At 37.1% G+C, this 14,117-nt stretch overlaps 1 protein-coding gene across 1 annotated transcript in view; it reads right to left on the bottom strand.

Moving 5' to 3' along the window:
* LOC130681280 (bromodomain adjacent to zinc finger domain protein 2B-like) overlaps positions 1–14,117 on the bottom strand; it is a 107,231-nt gene that overhangs the window by 17,861 nt on the left and 75,253 nt on the right. The window contains exons 11-15 of the mRNA XM_057493919.1: positions 12,026–12,280; positions 10,867–11,081; positions 9,923–9,997; positions 8,909–9,122; positions 1,998–2,142 (exon numbers count right to left, since the gene is read on the bottom strand). Of these exons, the coding sequence (XP_057349902.1) occupies positions 1,998–2,142; positions 8,909–9,122; positions 9,923–9,997; positions 10,867–11,081; positions 12,026–12,280 (904 nt within the window). The remainder of the gene's footprint in view (positions 1–1,997; positions 2,143–8,908; positions 9,123–9,922; positions 9,998–10,866; positions 11,082–12,025; positions 12,281–14,117) is intronic.

Raw genomic sequence — 14,117 nt, forward strand, 5'->3', positions numbered from 1 at the left:
TCTTGGAAGTTTATAAGGATGTTAAGTACACAGAGATTTTTTAGATAGTTTTTCTTTCACCAATTTCACACAATCCCCTGTTCTTTCCAGCCCTTACTATGCTTCAACAGACACTTAGATTGGTCCCCTATCTTGGCTATTGCAAATAGTGCTGCAATGAACACGGGGATGCAGATACTGATTTGAGTTTCCATTTTCATTTGTTTGGATAAGTACCCACAAGTGAAAGTGCTGGGTCATATGCTAGTTCTAACTTTTCTGAGGAACCTCTATACTGTTTCCAATAGTGGCCGCAACAATTTACATTCCCTGCAACAGTACCCAAGAGCTCCCTTCTCTCCACATCCTCACCAACATTTATTTCTTGTCTTTTTGATAAGAACCACTCTAACAGGATGAGGCGATATCTAATGTAGTTTGCATTTCCCTGACAGTTAATGATGTCGAGCCTCTTTTCAGGTACTTGTGGCCATCTGTGTGTCTTCTTTGGGAAAATGTCCACTGAGATCTTTAGATTGTTTATTTTGCTATTGAGTCATATTTGCTTTTGAGTTCTTTATATACTTTGGATAACAGGCCTTTATCAGATATAAGATTTGCATATATTTTTTCCCATTTAGTAGATTGCCTTTTCATTCTGTTCATGTTTTCTGTTGCTGTTCAGGGGCTTATTAGTATGACAGTCCCACTTACTTATTGACTTATTAGTTACTTAGTTTATGTTTTCCATGCTTTAAAATATTTTTATGTTTAAATATTTTAAGCAATCAGTTAAAAAAAGAACTCACTACACTCTCCTGTTTAACTAACATTCTGACCCATTCATATCAATCTTTAAAAATAAACACAACTGAAGCCTCTAAGTGCCCTCCCTGATTCTATCTCTATCAGCAACTTTTACCCTGGGAAGGCAGACCATGACTTTCACGCATCATTCCAATATACGATTTTATACCCATTCTTCATATTCTTTGACTCACAAGAAATAAATGACTGTGCAGAAGAGTAACTCTGCTTGTTATAGGCCAACAATATTTACATGCCAGCCACTATTCTAAACCATTTTCAATTATTATTAACCGTCCTTTGTGCCCCAAGGGTACTTACATTGTTGTATAGTACCTGTTCTAGACACCTATGTGATTAATCAGTCCCTTCTTTACATTGGACTGTTAAACATCTACATGGATGGCATGGACTAATGTTTTGTTTATCTTTGAACATCCAGTGCCCAGAAATGCCCGACACATACTGCGTATTCAAAAAAAACGAGCTGAAAGAAGTTTTCGCCTCCCTACACCACCCTCGGGCAATGGCTACATGTAAGCACTGACTTGACGCTGTGGCCCCATCAGAATCTAAGCATTTGAAAATGCCCAGACATAGTATTCTGAAACATTCAATTCAAGACAGTTTACCGGGCCTATAAATGCACTGTGTACTGCGCTAGTTAATTTAACAGAAACGGAGCCAGAAAAGCAGAGTCTAAAGGTAGAATATGAAGGATGTGTGATAATACTTAAGAAAGTAAGAAGTTTAATGGAGAAGAAGGTAATCACAAATTTCAAACACATACAAGACTTCAAGATGAATGAGTCTTATGCTAAGGGTCTTAGATTTAAGCAGTTTACCTCCAGGGCTACCGTCAGGATGGATGGTTGCTGCAAAGGTTAAAGAGTAAAGCACATGTTGGAAAATTTGACAGTGCGAAGGAAGAGAAATGGAGCAGCAGCTACACAGTACAATACAGGTAAAGATCTGTGTCCACTAAATGGGTGGATGTCAGAAAGTGCAGAAGAAGAAAAATCATGGACTGGAAAGGAATATTTATCAGTGAAAGGGGCATTATGAGTTCAAAAGAAATGAAAAACAAGGTTTTACAATGTTTATCCACAATGCACATTTGATTCTGGAAGCACACAATATATCGAAGGAGTAACAGGGTTTTTAAACGTATGGTTTGTTATATTACTTTGTAACAGATTAATGGCTCCTACCTGCAGCGCTCTCCATGCCTTCTACAAAAATCCCCCCACACTGGGGAAAAATCCAATACCGACGTCTGTAACGATCCTGGCCAAACATCACTGAACGTAAAGAGTGAGACGCATCGAAGAGCTCCCTTCTGTACTGACTCTGTTGCTGTTAAAAAATGATGCATACAATTATGCTATGGGTGTTAAGTGCTTTCAAAATTGATATTTAAGTGACTTTATACTTATCATGGCTTTAGAGCAGCTAGATTTCACTATTGAAGAAAGGCAGCAAAAGAACTGATATCACACGTCTGACTTCAGTTCCAGTAACAGTTGTAAAGACAGAAATTACTTTGAGGGTAATTAGAATATTTTTGTTGCCAAGGATTAAAAAACGTTTTGTTTTATTAGATATCTTATCGTAAAGCATGTCTTATATTTGGTAATAAACAATGTGATCAAGTGTTTCACTGAGCCAAAGACAATTGACTCAATTCTAATGATTACAGTGTGTAACAAATAATACTCACATATACCTGTATTTGCCTATTTTTATACTCATGCTGCAGACCTTAGGCAGCATATGACTAAATTTTGGAATAACTGTGTGATGAATCTAATGACATAAAATGCAGATATCTCATAATACTAATCCTGAAATACTTCACTAATGCTACTGAAATTCAGTTTTACATGAGAAGTACATACATATACAGTCTATAGATCCAGTGCAAAGAAAACCCACAAGTACACTAATGTAAAATAAAACACAGGACAGGTGAGAAATTGGGGATCAACAGAGGTGAGGCTTAGAACCTCACCCCCCCTGTTCTGAGAGAAATCTTCTGCATACGTGGATGTTTTATTGCCCTCGTCTACCTTGGATTAACACATAGTCTACAGGCACACACCTGATCATCCACATTTGCTCTCTTACAACACTAAACTATGTTTTCTACCTTTATCTTGTATCTACCTACCACTTCAGCATTTTATTAAAAATAATAATAATAAAGAGAGAAATGTGGTATCCACATATAAATCAAGTATAAAAATCAAATGAGTATTCCTATTTGAACTGACTGTTCATAGTTCATAATGCATGAGCAAAACTGAAGGTTTCTGTGATGGCTGCCCTTGTACTGTTCACCATGTAAGAACTTAATTCACAATGTAAGAATTTGTTCTCCATGTAAGAACTTGTTTGTTATGCCTCAGAAGATTGGAGACTGACGAAAATTAGGCTTGGAGTGGATTAATGATTGTGCATTGAGCATTGACTCCCCTATACAGAATTTTATTGTTGTTAACAACCATTTGATCAATAAATATGAGAGATGCCCTCACAAAAAAAAAAAAAAAAAAGTACACACTTCCAATGGTAAAATAAGAAGTAACCGGGATATAATGAATATAGTCAAGATATTGTAACAGCTTGGTATGGTGATAGCTGGTACCTAGAATTGTCATGTATATAAATGTGGAATCACTATGTTGTACACCTGAAACTAATGTAATGTAATACTGTGTGTCAACTACCCTTCAATAAAAAATAATTATCTAGAAAAAAATAAATAAATAAATAAATAAAATAAATAAAACACAGGATGCTGAAACTATTAACATGAAATCTGACTGAATTTTAAAAGTTATGAATTCCAAGAAATAAAACCATGCATTTATTGATATTTTGTATTTAAATAAAGAGCTAAAGAATATAGCTCTTGATTAAGTTAGTACCATGTCTTAAGAGGGAGGACTTTAACATTGGCAAGAAACTTTTACGGTTTAATTGTGAGAATGTTTCTGGAGCTCTCCATTTTAATTACTTACAAGAAGCTTGCTTTTATTTAGCAGTCACAAAAAAGGAATCCCATACAAGGTGGATTTTTAAAACACTGCAAAAATGATGTAAGCTATAATCTGAAAACTGCTTACTTTACTCAGCTTTTCAATCTGTCTTTCTAGCTCTTCAACACTTGCTGCTTGGTCACCTTCATCCTATACATGACAAAATACAGTATCATTTAAAGTTTTAAGATTTATTCAATCAATCTGTGGGTATTTAATGAAGGCCTCCTTTATGCAAAGCACTAGGATAGGCCCTATGGGAATGAGTAAGCCTCAGCTCTTGGTTCTTTGTAAACTAATAATCTGGTAGGGAGACACATGCACATCACACTATGGAAATAAAAACCACTACACAGAGGAAGCCATAGGGACCCCAAAAGAGGTAGAGATTTAAGAGTCATGGAGTTCAGGAGAGGGTGAGATTACTTTTAGTGGGAATCTTTACCGAGAGAGGCTACATGGAAGAAGTTGTGTCTTAATTAGCTACCGAAGAATGGTTCGGATTCGATCAATCAGAGAAAGCGCAGGGCATTCCAGAAAGAGTCTGATGTATCTTGACATGAAAGGTACACGAAGAGGTAAGACAGGAGATGAGGCAAGGATGAGTTCAGGGTTAAACGATCTAGAGCTATAAATGCTTGACCATGGTCAATAACGTGATCCTTTGAGGGAGGTTAAACGTGAGAACTACGCTTACAAAGATAATACGGCAATAGTCCTAAGATGGCCTGGAGCAGGGAAAGGATGAACATTGTCAAATCTGGTTAGTATTCCACTGCAGTGACTCAAGAGGGACGGAGAATGTGGGACTTACATAGGTAAAAGAAACAGAAACGGAGAAAAGCAAATGGACGTAAGAGAGTATTACCTAATTAGAAATGTTAAGTCATGGCCACTCATGGGTATGAGGCAGAGAGGGGTGAGGGAGACAAAGGAAGTAGTAAATTATGGTAAGAGTTTAAATCTGGGAGACTGCAAAACTACTGGTACCATTCATTTGGTACCAGTGACTCACTGGAGTCATTTTTAGGGCAAAGAAGGTAAGTTATATTTTGAACACATTGAGCTTTTATAAGAAAAATAATCCCTACGATATATAATACTAATTTCGTAAGTGGTACTTTACTGGTGATTACATGAAATTTTTCATTCTAGAAAATGAATATAGGAAAACAACCACCAAATTATATGTTTTAGAGGGAAAGCATAAAGTAAAAGGCACATGTCTTTTCTTTGTATCGTAGCCACGCTACTTCCTATGGGCAAACTACTTAACTCTTCTAAGACTATTTCCTTACCTGTAGATTGATAACAACATTTCCTGTAACATGGGGGCATCTGTGAGGGCCGAGGAGAACAGATCTGAAAGTAACCAGCAAACTTCCAGGCACACAGTGTGCAAACTGGTTACTTTCCCTCTTTCTGAAAATTGTATCTAGAAAATGCAGGTACCTCTTAGGTTTAAAAAAGTAAAATTTGTTTCCGGTGCTCATTTTCTAGAAGCATTTTTAAAAAGCCACACTGCCACCAACCACTCATGAGCAGGTATTTCTGGATGAGTAGTTATCTCCCCAACAAAAGGAAATGGAAAGAAGCTTTAGTATAAGCTATCGTTTATCTACTTCTCATCCAGTTTAGGGGAGCAAGTTACAGAGGCATTTAGGCATACTGTTTGTGCTAACAGTAACACAATTTCTACTTCAGGAAAGAAGTCTTAAAAGAGAACAGGCCCAATGACCCTCAAATAGATAATTACATAATTACATGTCTGTATGGTTCTAAAGTGATCTTTTGACTCGCAGGGCAAATGTTTGATAATATGCTTACACAAAAATACAATTCAAGCAACAGTAATAAAAAATACCTGCAAAAGACATCAAAGTAACTATGTATCAGTCAAATAAACTTAGTGCTGTTTCTAAGACTCTCCCTAAGATGAAAAGGAAGTAAAGTGTCTACTAAGGTTTGTTTAAAGCAAAGGAGTTTTGACTAATAGTCCTTATAATTTTAAGAGATGTGTAGAACTTAAAAGGTCAGAGAGAAAGGCAAGGAGACTAAGCACAAAGAACTCATCTCTGCCGTGGTTCTCCATGATTTCCCAACCAAAAGAGAGGCCACTGTATGTCCCTATGTGTCAAAGTTCAATCATCCACATAACCTGTTACCAGGCCAACTTGTGAAGTTAGAGCTCACGTAGGTTTCAACACAATTCTAAGGTTTAGGTATACAGACTCCATGTGCTGAAGGAATGAGGAGTGTGGAGAAGAGGGAATCATCTTTGAGACAAAGGGGGATGGACTTAGTCAAGGGCAGGACCTTCTAACAGAGAGCGATCACACGGGTCTCAACGGAAAGGCTCCCTGAAATGCATCTTCTAGGGAGTTTTAATTCCTGGCACTCTCCCCAAACTTTAATCAAGAATCTAAACCTACTTTTTGAGGAATAATGTATCTATCCTATCATTGGGCTCATTAAATAGTTAAATTTTTTAAGGCAATTGATAAGTGGCTACCAGTTCTTCATCATAACAGATAACTCTAAAATCACTTAAAAGAAATGTTATTTTGACTTGTTAGGTCCTAAAATTATTATCTTAAAAAGTTTTTAAACTGTTTTCTCACATTAACAACATATACATTTGCCAGGATTTTACTCAATGAAACCCTATAATCTAACTATAATTCAATTAAAAAGTCACTTTAAATGATATATGTGGTTAAGAGACATTAATGATATTTAAATAAGTAGTAACAAATTTTAGTAGAGTTTATCTACCTTGCCCCATTGATTATTTTCTTTATATCTTCAACCCCCTCTCTTACTGACTCCCTTCAACCCGAAATCATATTTAGCCTTTCACATCTGAGTAACCCTTGGTTGTCTGTCCCCTTTAGGAACCACCTTTTCCTCTGAGGCACAATGCTTACAGAAGTCATCTCACCTCCTCACCTTCTACGGTGCTCGATCCTTCGCCACCCAGCTCCTGCTCTGACCCGACTAACGACTGTGCTGCCACTGGTCCCCAGTGACCTCTGCCTTGCCCGATCCCACAGACACTTTCGATCCTCATCACACTAGACTCCTGCTACGTTAACATTGTTTATCACTCCCTCCTTTGAAATGTTCAGTTTTCTTGATTTTTGCTACTACTACATGTGTAGAAAAGAGCTGACATTGCAGGTCTGACTGCTCTATTTGAAAGGCCCGCGTACAAGGCTGGTCCCTGGCTGGTGTCTGGGAACTTGGATTTCACAGGGTTTCCTCCCACGCTGATAGACTGGCTCACTGGAACCCAACTGGGCTAACAATGGGGTGTATACTGAACACCTGTCTTTCTCCTGGGAGTTTTATACTTGTCATAACTCATTCCTAGGAGACTGAAGCTCATCCTGTGTGACTCCACTGGGAAAAGACTCTTAACAGTGTGGGTCTGGTTTCCTCTGGGCTGTGGCTCACACGTCTTTTCTCTCTGATTCTGATGTGTGAGTCTTCCTAGTGAGTCACTGACTCTGGTGATGGCCTCAGAGATCCTTGAACCATTACAGACACCTCCTACCTCTACGACTGCTCCTTCTTCAACAAGAAGCCCTACGGGATCTTCTGAAATGTTGACATCCCTTTGGGGTTCCAACTTCAGTCTACTGCTATGTTCCCTAAACCAATCACCCTGTACAGAAATCACCCACCTCATGATTTTAAACTACTGTCTGTGTGAATAACTTCCAGATCTATATGTTCATGACTGAACTCATCTTTAGGCTTCAGATTCTTATATCCAACTTACTGCAGAACTGCTGCAAAGGCACCTCAACCGTAACATGTCCAAAATGAACCCACCATCGTTTCTTGTCTTCCACTATCTGATCTGCACTCCCCTCCTCCTCTATCATCTATTTATTCTGTTCCTCCTGATTTCTCTAACTCAGTTAATGGCAAGAATACCACGCAGCCTCCCAAACCAGATGGTCGGGCATCAATCCTACCCTTCCATCAACCTACCAGTTCAAATACTACTCATTCTTCTCCCTAAGTATTTACTGAAATCGTTTCCTCCTTCTTCCCAACTACCATCGGGCTCGTTTGGGACCCTACAACTCATTAAACTCTTGCAACATCTCCTGACCGACCTTCCCACCTCTGATCTTGCCCTACCCCAAATCTACTTCTATTTTCCATGGAGCTGCCATAGGGAGCCACTAAAAAAAGCAAGTGTGACTCTGTCATTCTGTCACTTACAAAGAGGAAGCAATGGCTTCCTCCTACCAAAAAAGTGTAAATCCTAGTTCACAGTTGTTGCTAGGAGGCTCTCTAATAACAATGAAGCACTTGTCAGTCACTTAAGGCGCATCGTGGTTTCAGATTCCTACGTCCGTTTATGCTGTGCTTTTTGCCCGAGCACTTCTCTACGGGTTCTTCCCCAGGTTAACATTCAGCCCACCTTTTAGCCTCAGCCAGTGGGCCCAGAAAGCCTTCGTTGAGGACCTATTCCTCATAAAGGTTCAATGCCCTTCCTTTCCGCCTGCCTAGCACAGAGTAGATACCACCGGCAAAGCAGTTAACATGTAGTACATTACATTTTCTTACGGCAAATCTTCCTCAATGAGACTGCAAGTTGAGAAAGGACTTTCGGTACCTTACTCATCTTTGATCAAAAGTGCCCAGAGCGAGGCACATAACAAACTGATGATGCTTGAGAAATACATCAGTTTCACTAAATGTGACAATACTTTCAAGGCATGAAGTATTGTACACATATAAGCTAGGATTTTACCAGAATGAAAGAGGATAACTGAAATTAAGAATCTACATGGTTCTTTGAAGAACTCTCAATATGTTCTATAAAAAGAAAAACTTGCCTTTGTTTATTCAGTGTAAGCCCATCCCATGTGTGGGCAATTATTAAACCATCACAAAAAACTTTACGAGGTGATTGTTATAAATATTCAGTTTTCAGATGAAGAAACTGAGGCAAGTAAGTGTCAAAATGGAATTCAAACCCAAATCCACCTGACCCCCAAATTCTGTTTTCAGTATGTTATGTTATCTTTGTCAAGTAATAAAATCTACCTAAACTTGATTACCTCATCTTCACAGACATCAGTTTTCTTTCCTTTTCTGTCTTCCTTGTCTTCCTCCTCCTCCTCCTCCTCGTTGCCATCAGCGTCACTGTCGCCGCCCTTCCTTCTTCGCTTGTATCCTGCTGTGGGGGTGGCCGACGCGTGCTGCTCTTCTCCAAGATCGATGCCACCTGAAGTGTCTCTCTTGCCTGCTTTCTTAGCATAAATGATTCGGAGCCTTTAAAATGTAACAAAATTAGGATGTACAAGAAAACCTTCTCTTCATACATTTTAGAGAAAATAACGTGAGTTTTAAGCAAAAATGCCTTACGGTGAGTATTAAGTCAATGGCAATAAAATTAGAATTAAAGAAATTTAAGAAATATGTTTCCAGAAATTACAGAATATATTGACTTTTAAGAATTATTCTGGATCTCTCTGGAATTAGAATATATTTTAAAAATAAAACTTAGCTGCAAAAATTAACTCTAGCAATGACCAATGATAATTCCTGATCCCATGCTTTCAGACTGAAAAATTTCTGTTCAAATTATACAAAGAAATCTCCTCTTACATAGAAATTGAGTAATTTCAGCATTATATTTCCTGGCGGGAAACTAATTAAGCTTTAATTCTGAATACATTTGGACATTTTAGACTCTATGAAAGCAAACTTTAATTAGAAAGCAATTTTTAAAAGTGGCAGTTCTAAACAGATTCTACTTATGACAAAACTAACTTGATAGCCAACAACAATCTTAGAAAACGTGATTGCTTGACTTCTTTGGAAGCAAAAATGTAAACTGACTTTTTTCTAAGTCTGAAGCATAAGATGTTCAATGACTCTAATTACAACTTTTGTCCATTGCAGACTCTCATCCTAGGTTTTATTAATTTCTTAATTCATCTTAATTAAGCTTTACCTTTTTTTATTTCTTACACATAATAAACTTTAAATTCTGTGTTTGGAATTTATGTTTTACTGGGGAATTTGTACAATGGGAAACAGTATACTAACTTTAATAAAACAGGACTTACTTGCGGAGTTTACCTTCTACCATCCATTTATCTCTCCTCAAGTTTGACATATAATCAGTGTTCTTGTCAATTTCACTGTCAATGCAAAAGTTTATTAGAAGACAGAAATTAATCCATTATGCAATATGTTAACATGGTGAGTAAACTGTTGCCATTTCTTGCTAACTAAAAGTGATGTCAATGAGTAGCGAAAACAAGTGAAAAATTATATCAATACAGTATCACAGCTAAGAGATATACAGAAGACTTAGTATGTCCACCAATGGTAGAAATGCATGGCTCTGAAATATACAGATTGATCCTTTTCCTAGAAAGGAAAAGAAGTAAAAGTAACGATAATTAAAATATGTAAAATAATGAATAGAAAGAACAAGATGAATATGGATATGTTCACCAAAACTTGAAATACTAGAGTGCAAAATCTACTTTGACTCTTAAATGTAAGCTTTTAAAAAGTACAATACATCAATAAACTAATATTAAATTGTTATTAGCACATAATAAAATAAAAAGCTGGATAATTCTATTAATGGCTATGAAGGAAAATCACGTAGTTATTTATCACTGAAAGATGTCAAAGAAAGAAAAAATTCCGGATTCTTGCAAAGGTGCTACCTTCTGGTGCCATGGTAAGAAAAAACTATTTTTATGTTTCCTTATATGAATAATTAACAGAATTATTAAGTAAACAAAATGGTAGCAAAGAACATGCAGTAAGATCCAAATTTTCTTTTCAACAGACTGCAGTAAATACATTAAAATAGTAGTAGTAGTAGTAGTCATCTCTGAATGGTGAGGTTAAGTGTAATTTTGTTTTCTTTGTGCTACTCTGTAAACTTTGGATTTTGCATGGGTAATTTGTGTTACTTTGTCATATAAATTATTTCGATTAGACAAATTGAGAACAGGAAGGAAGCGCCAGAGAAGTCTAGGCACGGGCTCACCTCACCACCCTCCTGCTGCACGCCAGCTCACTGATCAGGAAGGCCAGCGCCGAGGCTTTCTGGGCCGGAGTGTGGGCCTGAAAAGCCTTGGTCCTCAGGCTTTCGGTGAGCTCAGTCTGTCCACAACGGGCCTCCATAAAGATCTGCAAGATCTCGGAAACATTGTCTCGATTCATACCAACATTCAGCAAATGTTCTCCAAGAGCTGTTTCGGCCTATAAAAGTTTGGCATTTTTGTCAGTATTGATCCTAACCGTACAGAACATAAAAACAATTAAGATTTTTAAATGTTTTTATTATATTATCTATGTATTACTGAAAAGGGCTTAATTCACACTTGAAATGAAGTAAAGATAAAAATAGACAACAGATGATAGACAGGTATTTGAGTACTTGCGTCTTTCTATTCCTTCTTTAGACCCTTGGTTAACAGGCAGGAAGGAGAGTATGTGAACTCATGAGTAGATATCATACCTTCTTTGACTATAGAAACTATCTCAAGCTTTCTAAGGCTTTATCTAGGCGTTCTATCAGTACTGGTTGCGGGAGGCCCAGGGGCACTACTGTTGTGTTTTCCAGCTCTAGAGTGTCATGGACTTTATTGTCTGGTATCCTAAATAGGAAAATGGAAGAACAAGCAACTGGTGCACCTGGAAACTTCTCTCTCCATCATATTATCTACAGCAAAGCTGACTGAAATGTGTATCTTAGCTGGAATTATGATCCACTTGAATTTCTTGAGTATCCACTGAGAGGTACAGAGTCTTAACATGCTGATCTTAGAGGTGCTGTCACTAGCCTCAATTGTTCACAGTGATTGAGAGCACACAGCATAATTTCAGAAGGCATACATAAATTTTAATTCTTTATGATTTATAAATTCTCTTTTGCTGAATATCACTTTCCTTAAGTCACTTGGTTTTGGCCAAAAGCTAGAGAAAAATAAGAGTAATCTGGGAATATCTACATTCTGTAGGCTTTATGAACCAGGTTTCCCTAGATGTGGACCATTTGCAACTGAAAGCAAATCTACACTTAACTTTGTGAGATGCGGAAAAAACTAGATCAGTGTATACACTCTTCTGCTAATATGCTAAAGCCAGTTATCAGTGCACTGAGGGTACAAATTAAAATCACTTTTTGTATTTTGTTTTTTTACCTTGTATCCTGTAATTAGACCTGGATCACACACAGCAGCTGACAGGAGCCTCACAAGCAGGTCTTGTACCTTAGCCATGCTGTCCCCTAGATTCAGCAATCCCTCTTGAAGAATACTCAGGTCTGGAACATCAGTATTCCCATTAAAGCCTAAAGCTTTACCGAAGACTCGTAAGAACTGCACCACAATGAGACAGTTTGAAAATGTACTTCCAGAGAGGACAAGTCCTGGAATACGAGGCAACTCTGGCAAAGGCTGAAAAATAAAATAAAATAAAAAACTAATTAACTAAAACGGCTATGACTTCAGATTTTCTGAAATAGAACAAGTTGCCGTCTTTCTTCGCTCTTGAATTCTGCCAGTGGTTTTCCGTCTAGACTGTGGATTCCCTGAGGGCATTTCTGCAACCCCATAGTACTAAGCACGGGATTTTGAAACCAAGCAACCATCAATAAGTTTTAGTGGAACTCAATACGAACTCAGAATTCTGAAAAAAGAACACAAATTTTAATTAACATATTGATAGAACATGGGTTCCATAACTGGAGCAACAGAAGAAATAAGCATTTCAAAAGTACTTGGCCATGGACATACTAAGTAGGGCACGTGTACTAATTTCTTCTAATGATGGAGACTGATTAATAATTCATGCTTTTTTGGCTGCTCAGAAACTACCGTGTATCTATGGGCCGATGGGAGAATGGTACCATCTTTGGCTAATTAATGCAGATAAACTATTTGGTCCACATGACCAGAACCCATGATCCTATCAAGAACCCAGTTACACTGCAACTAACAGTCTCTAGGCTTGTAGCAAAACACTAATATTGAATTTCAATACTCCCATTAGAAAGCAGCTTCTTTTGCTACTTCTCAAATGTGCTCACATAGTAACATTTTAATGACAAAACTGTAGTACCAGTTGTCATGAATATTTAGGAAGTAAATAAGGCAATAAGGCCATGAATGAGACTTAATAATAGTATTTCAAATTTTGATTAGAAAAAAATGAACTTTTACATATTTCTATTTCACTGGTCTTTGTTAAACAATGTTCCTCCACCCTGCACTTACTGAAACAACTAACCAAGGACCTTCTCTAGTGATACTGTGTGGAAACAGAACTGCGGATAATATCTGATAGCACACAAACCTTACAGGTTCCATTTGAAAACCATCTAAGTCTGAATCTTTTTTCTTGAACCATATCATACACATACCATGTGATTTAAAAAATTTATATAACAAAGCTATCAAAAGGCTTAAAATGGACTTCTATATTTGATTTACTGCATGTGGATTTAAACAGAAATAACAAATTCAAGAAAATAGAGATCTTTTAGGATTTTTCAAAAATTGCTCACTGTGAGCCTACTAAATGTGTCAACTAACCTATGTACCCTCTCTGGACATAGGAAAATTTAAACATGCAGTTTTACTAAAACTAGTGTTTATACTTTTATTTGTAGTTAAAAGCATTTGTGCTAAGTAAGAATATTATTATAACTAAATCCCCACTAGGATATTTTTGCTTTAAGTGCTTTAGAAAAAGCTGAAAAGAGACAATCACTCTTTGTATTATCAGATGAACATGGCATATAATATAGATCCTATTGACTAATTATACTATTGTTGACAGTATTACAGAAATATGTATTATTGACAATTTTCTACAAATACCATCTTAACTATAGCCAAACATAATTGATTTCTTCTGATAAGTATATAAATTATGCCAGTTAACATGATTATCACGCTCTTTCCAAATTTCTACTTTTACGTATTTTAGCAACATCTGTGAAAACAACAGGAGAGAAAACACATGAGGTCCTCTCACTGGACACATTTCTTGGCTTTCAAGGTGATAAACAGTATGGACCCTGGAGTTTAACAAATTGGAGTTTGGATCCAAGGTGCCACTTATGAGTTGTGTCATCTTGGGCAAGTTCCTTCACCTCTTTGTGTCAAAGTTTCTCACTTGTAAATGGGCATAAATACCTCTTCAACAGGATTGTGGTGAGGGTTAAATGGGAGAATTCATACGTAAAAAACACTTAGCACAGTGCCTGGAAAGTAGTCAACATACTCAATG

The sequence above is a fragment of the Manis pentadactyla genome, chromosome 16 (assembly GCF_030020395.1).
Source record: "Manis pentadactyla isolate mManPen7 chromosome 16, mManPen7.hap1, whole genome shotgun sequence".
Classification (NCBI taxonomy): Eukaryota; Metazoa; Chordata; class Mammalia; order Pholidota; family Manidae; genus Manis; species Manis pentadactyla.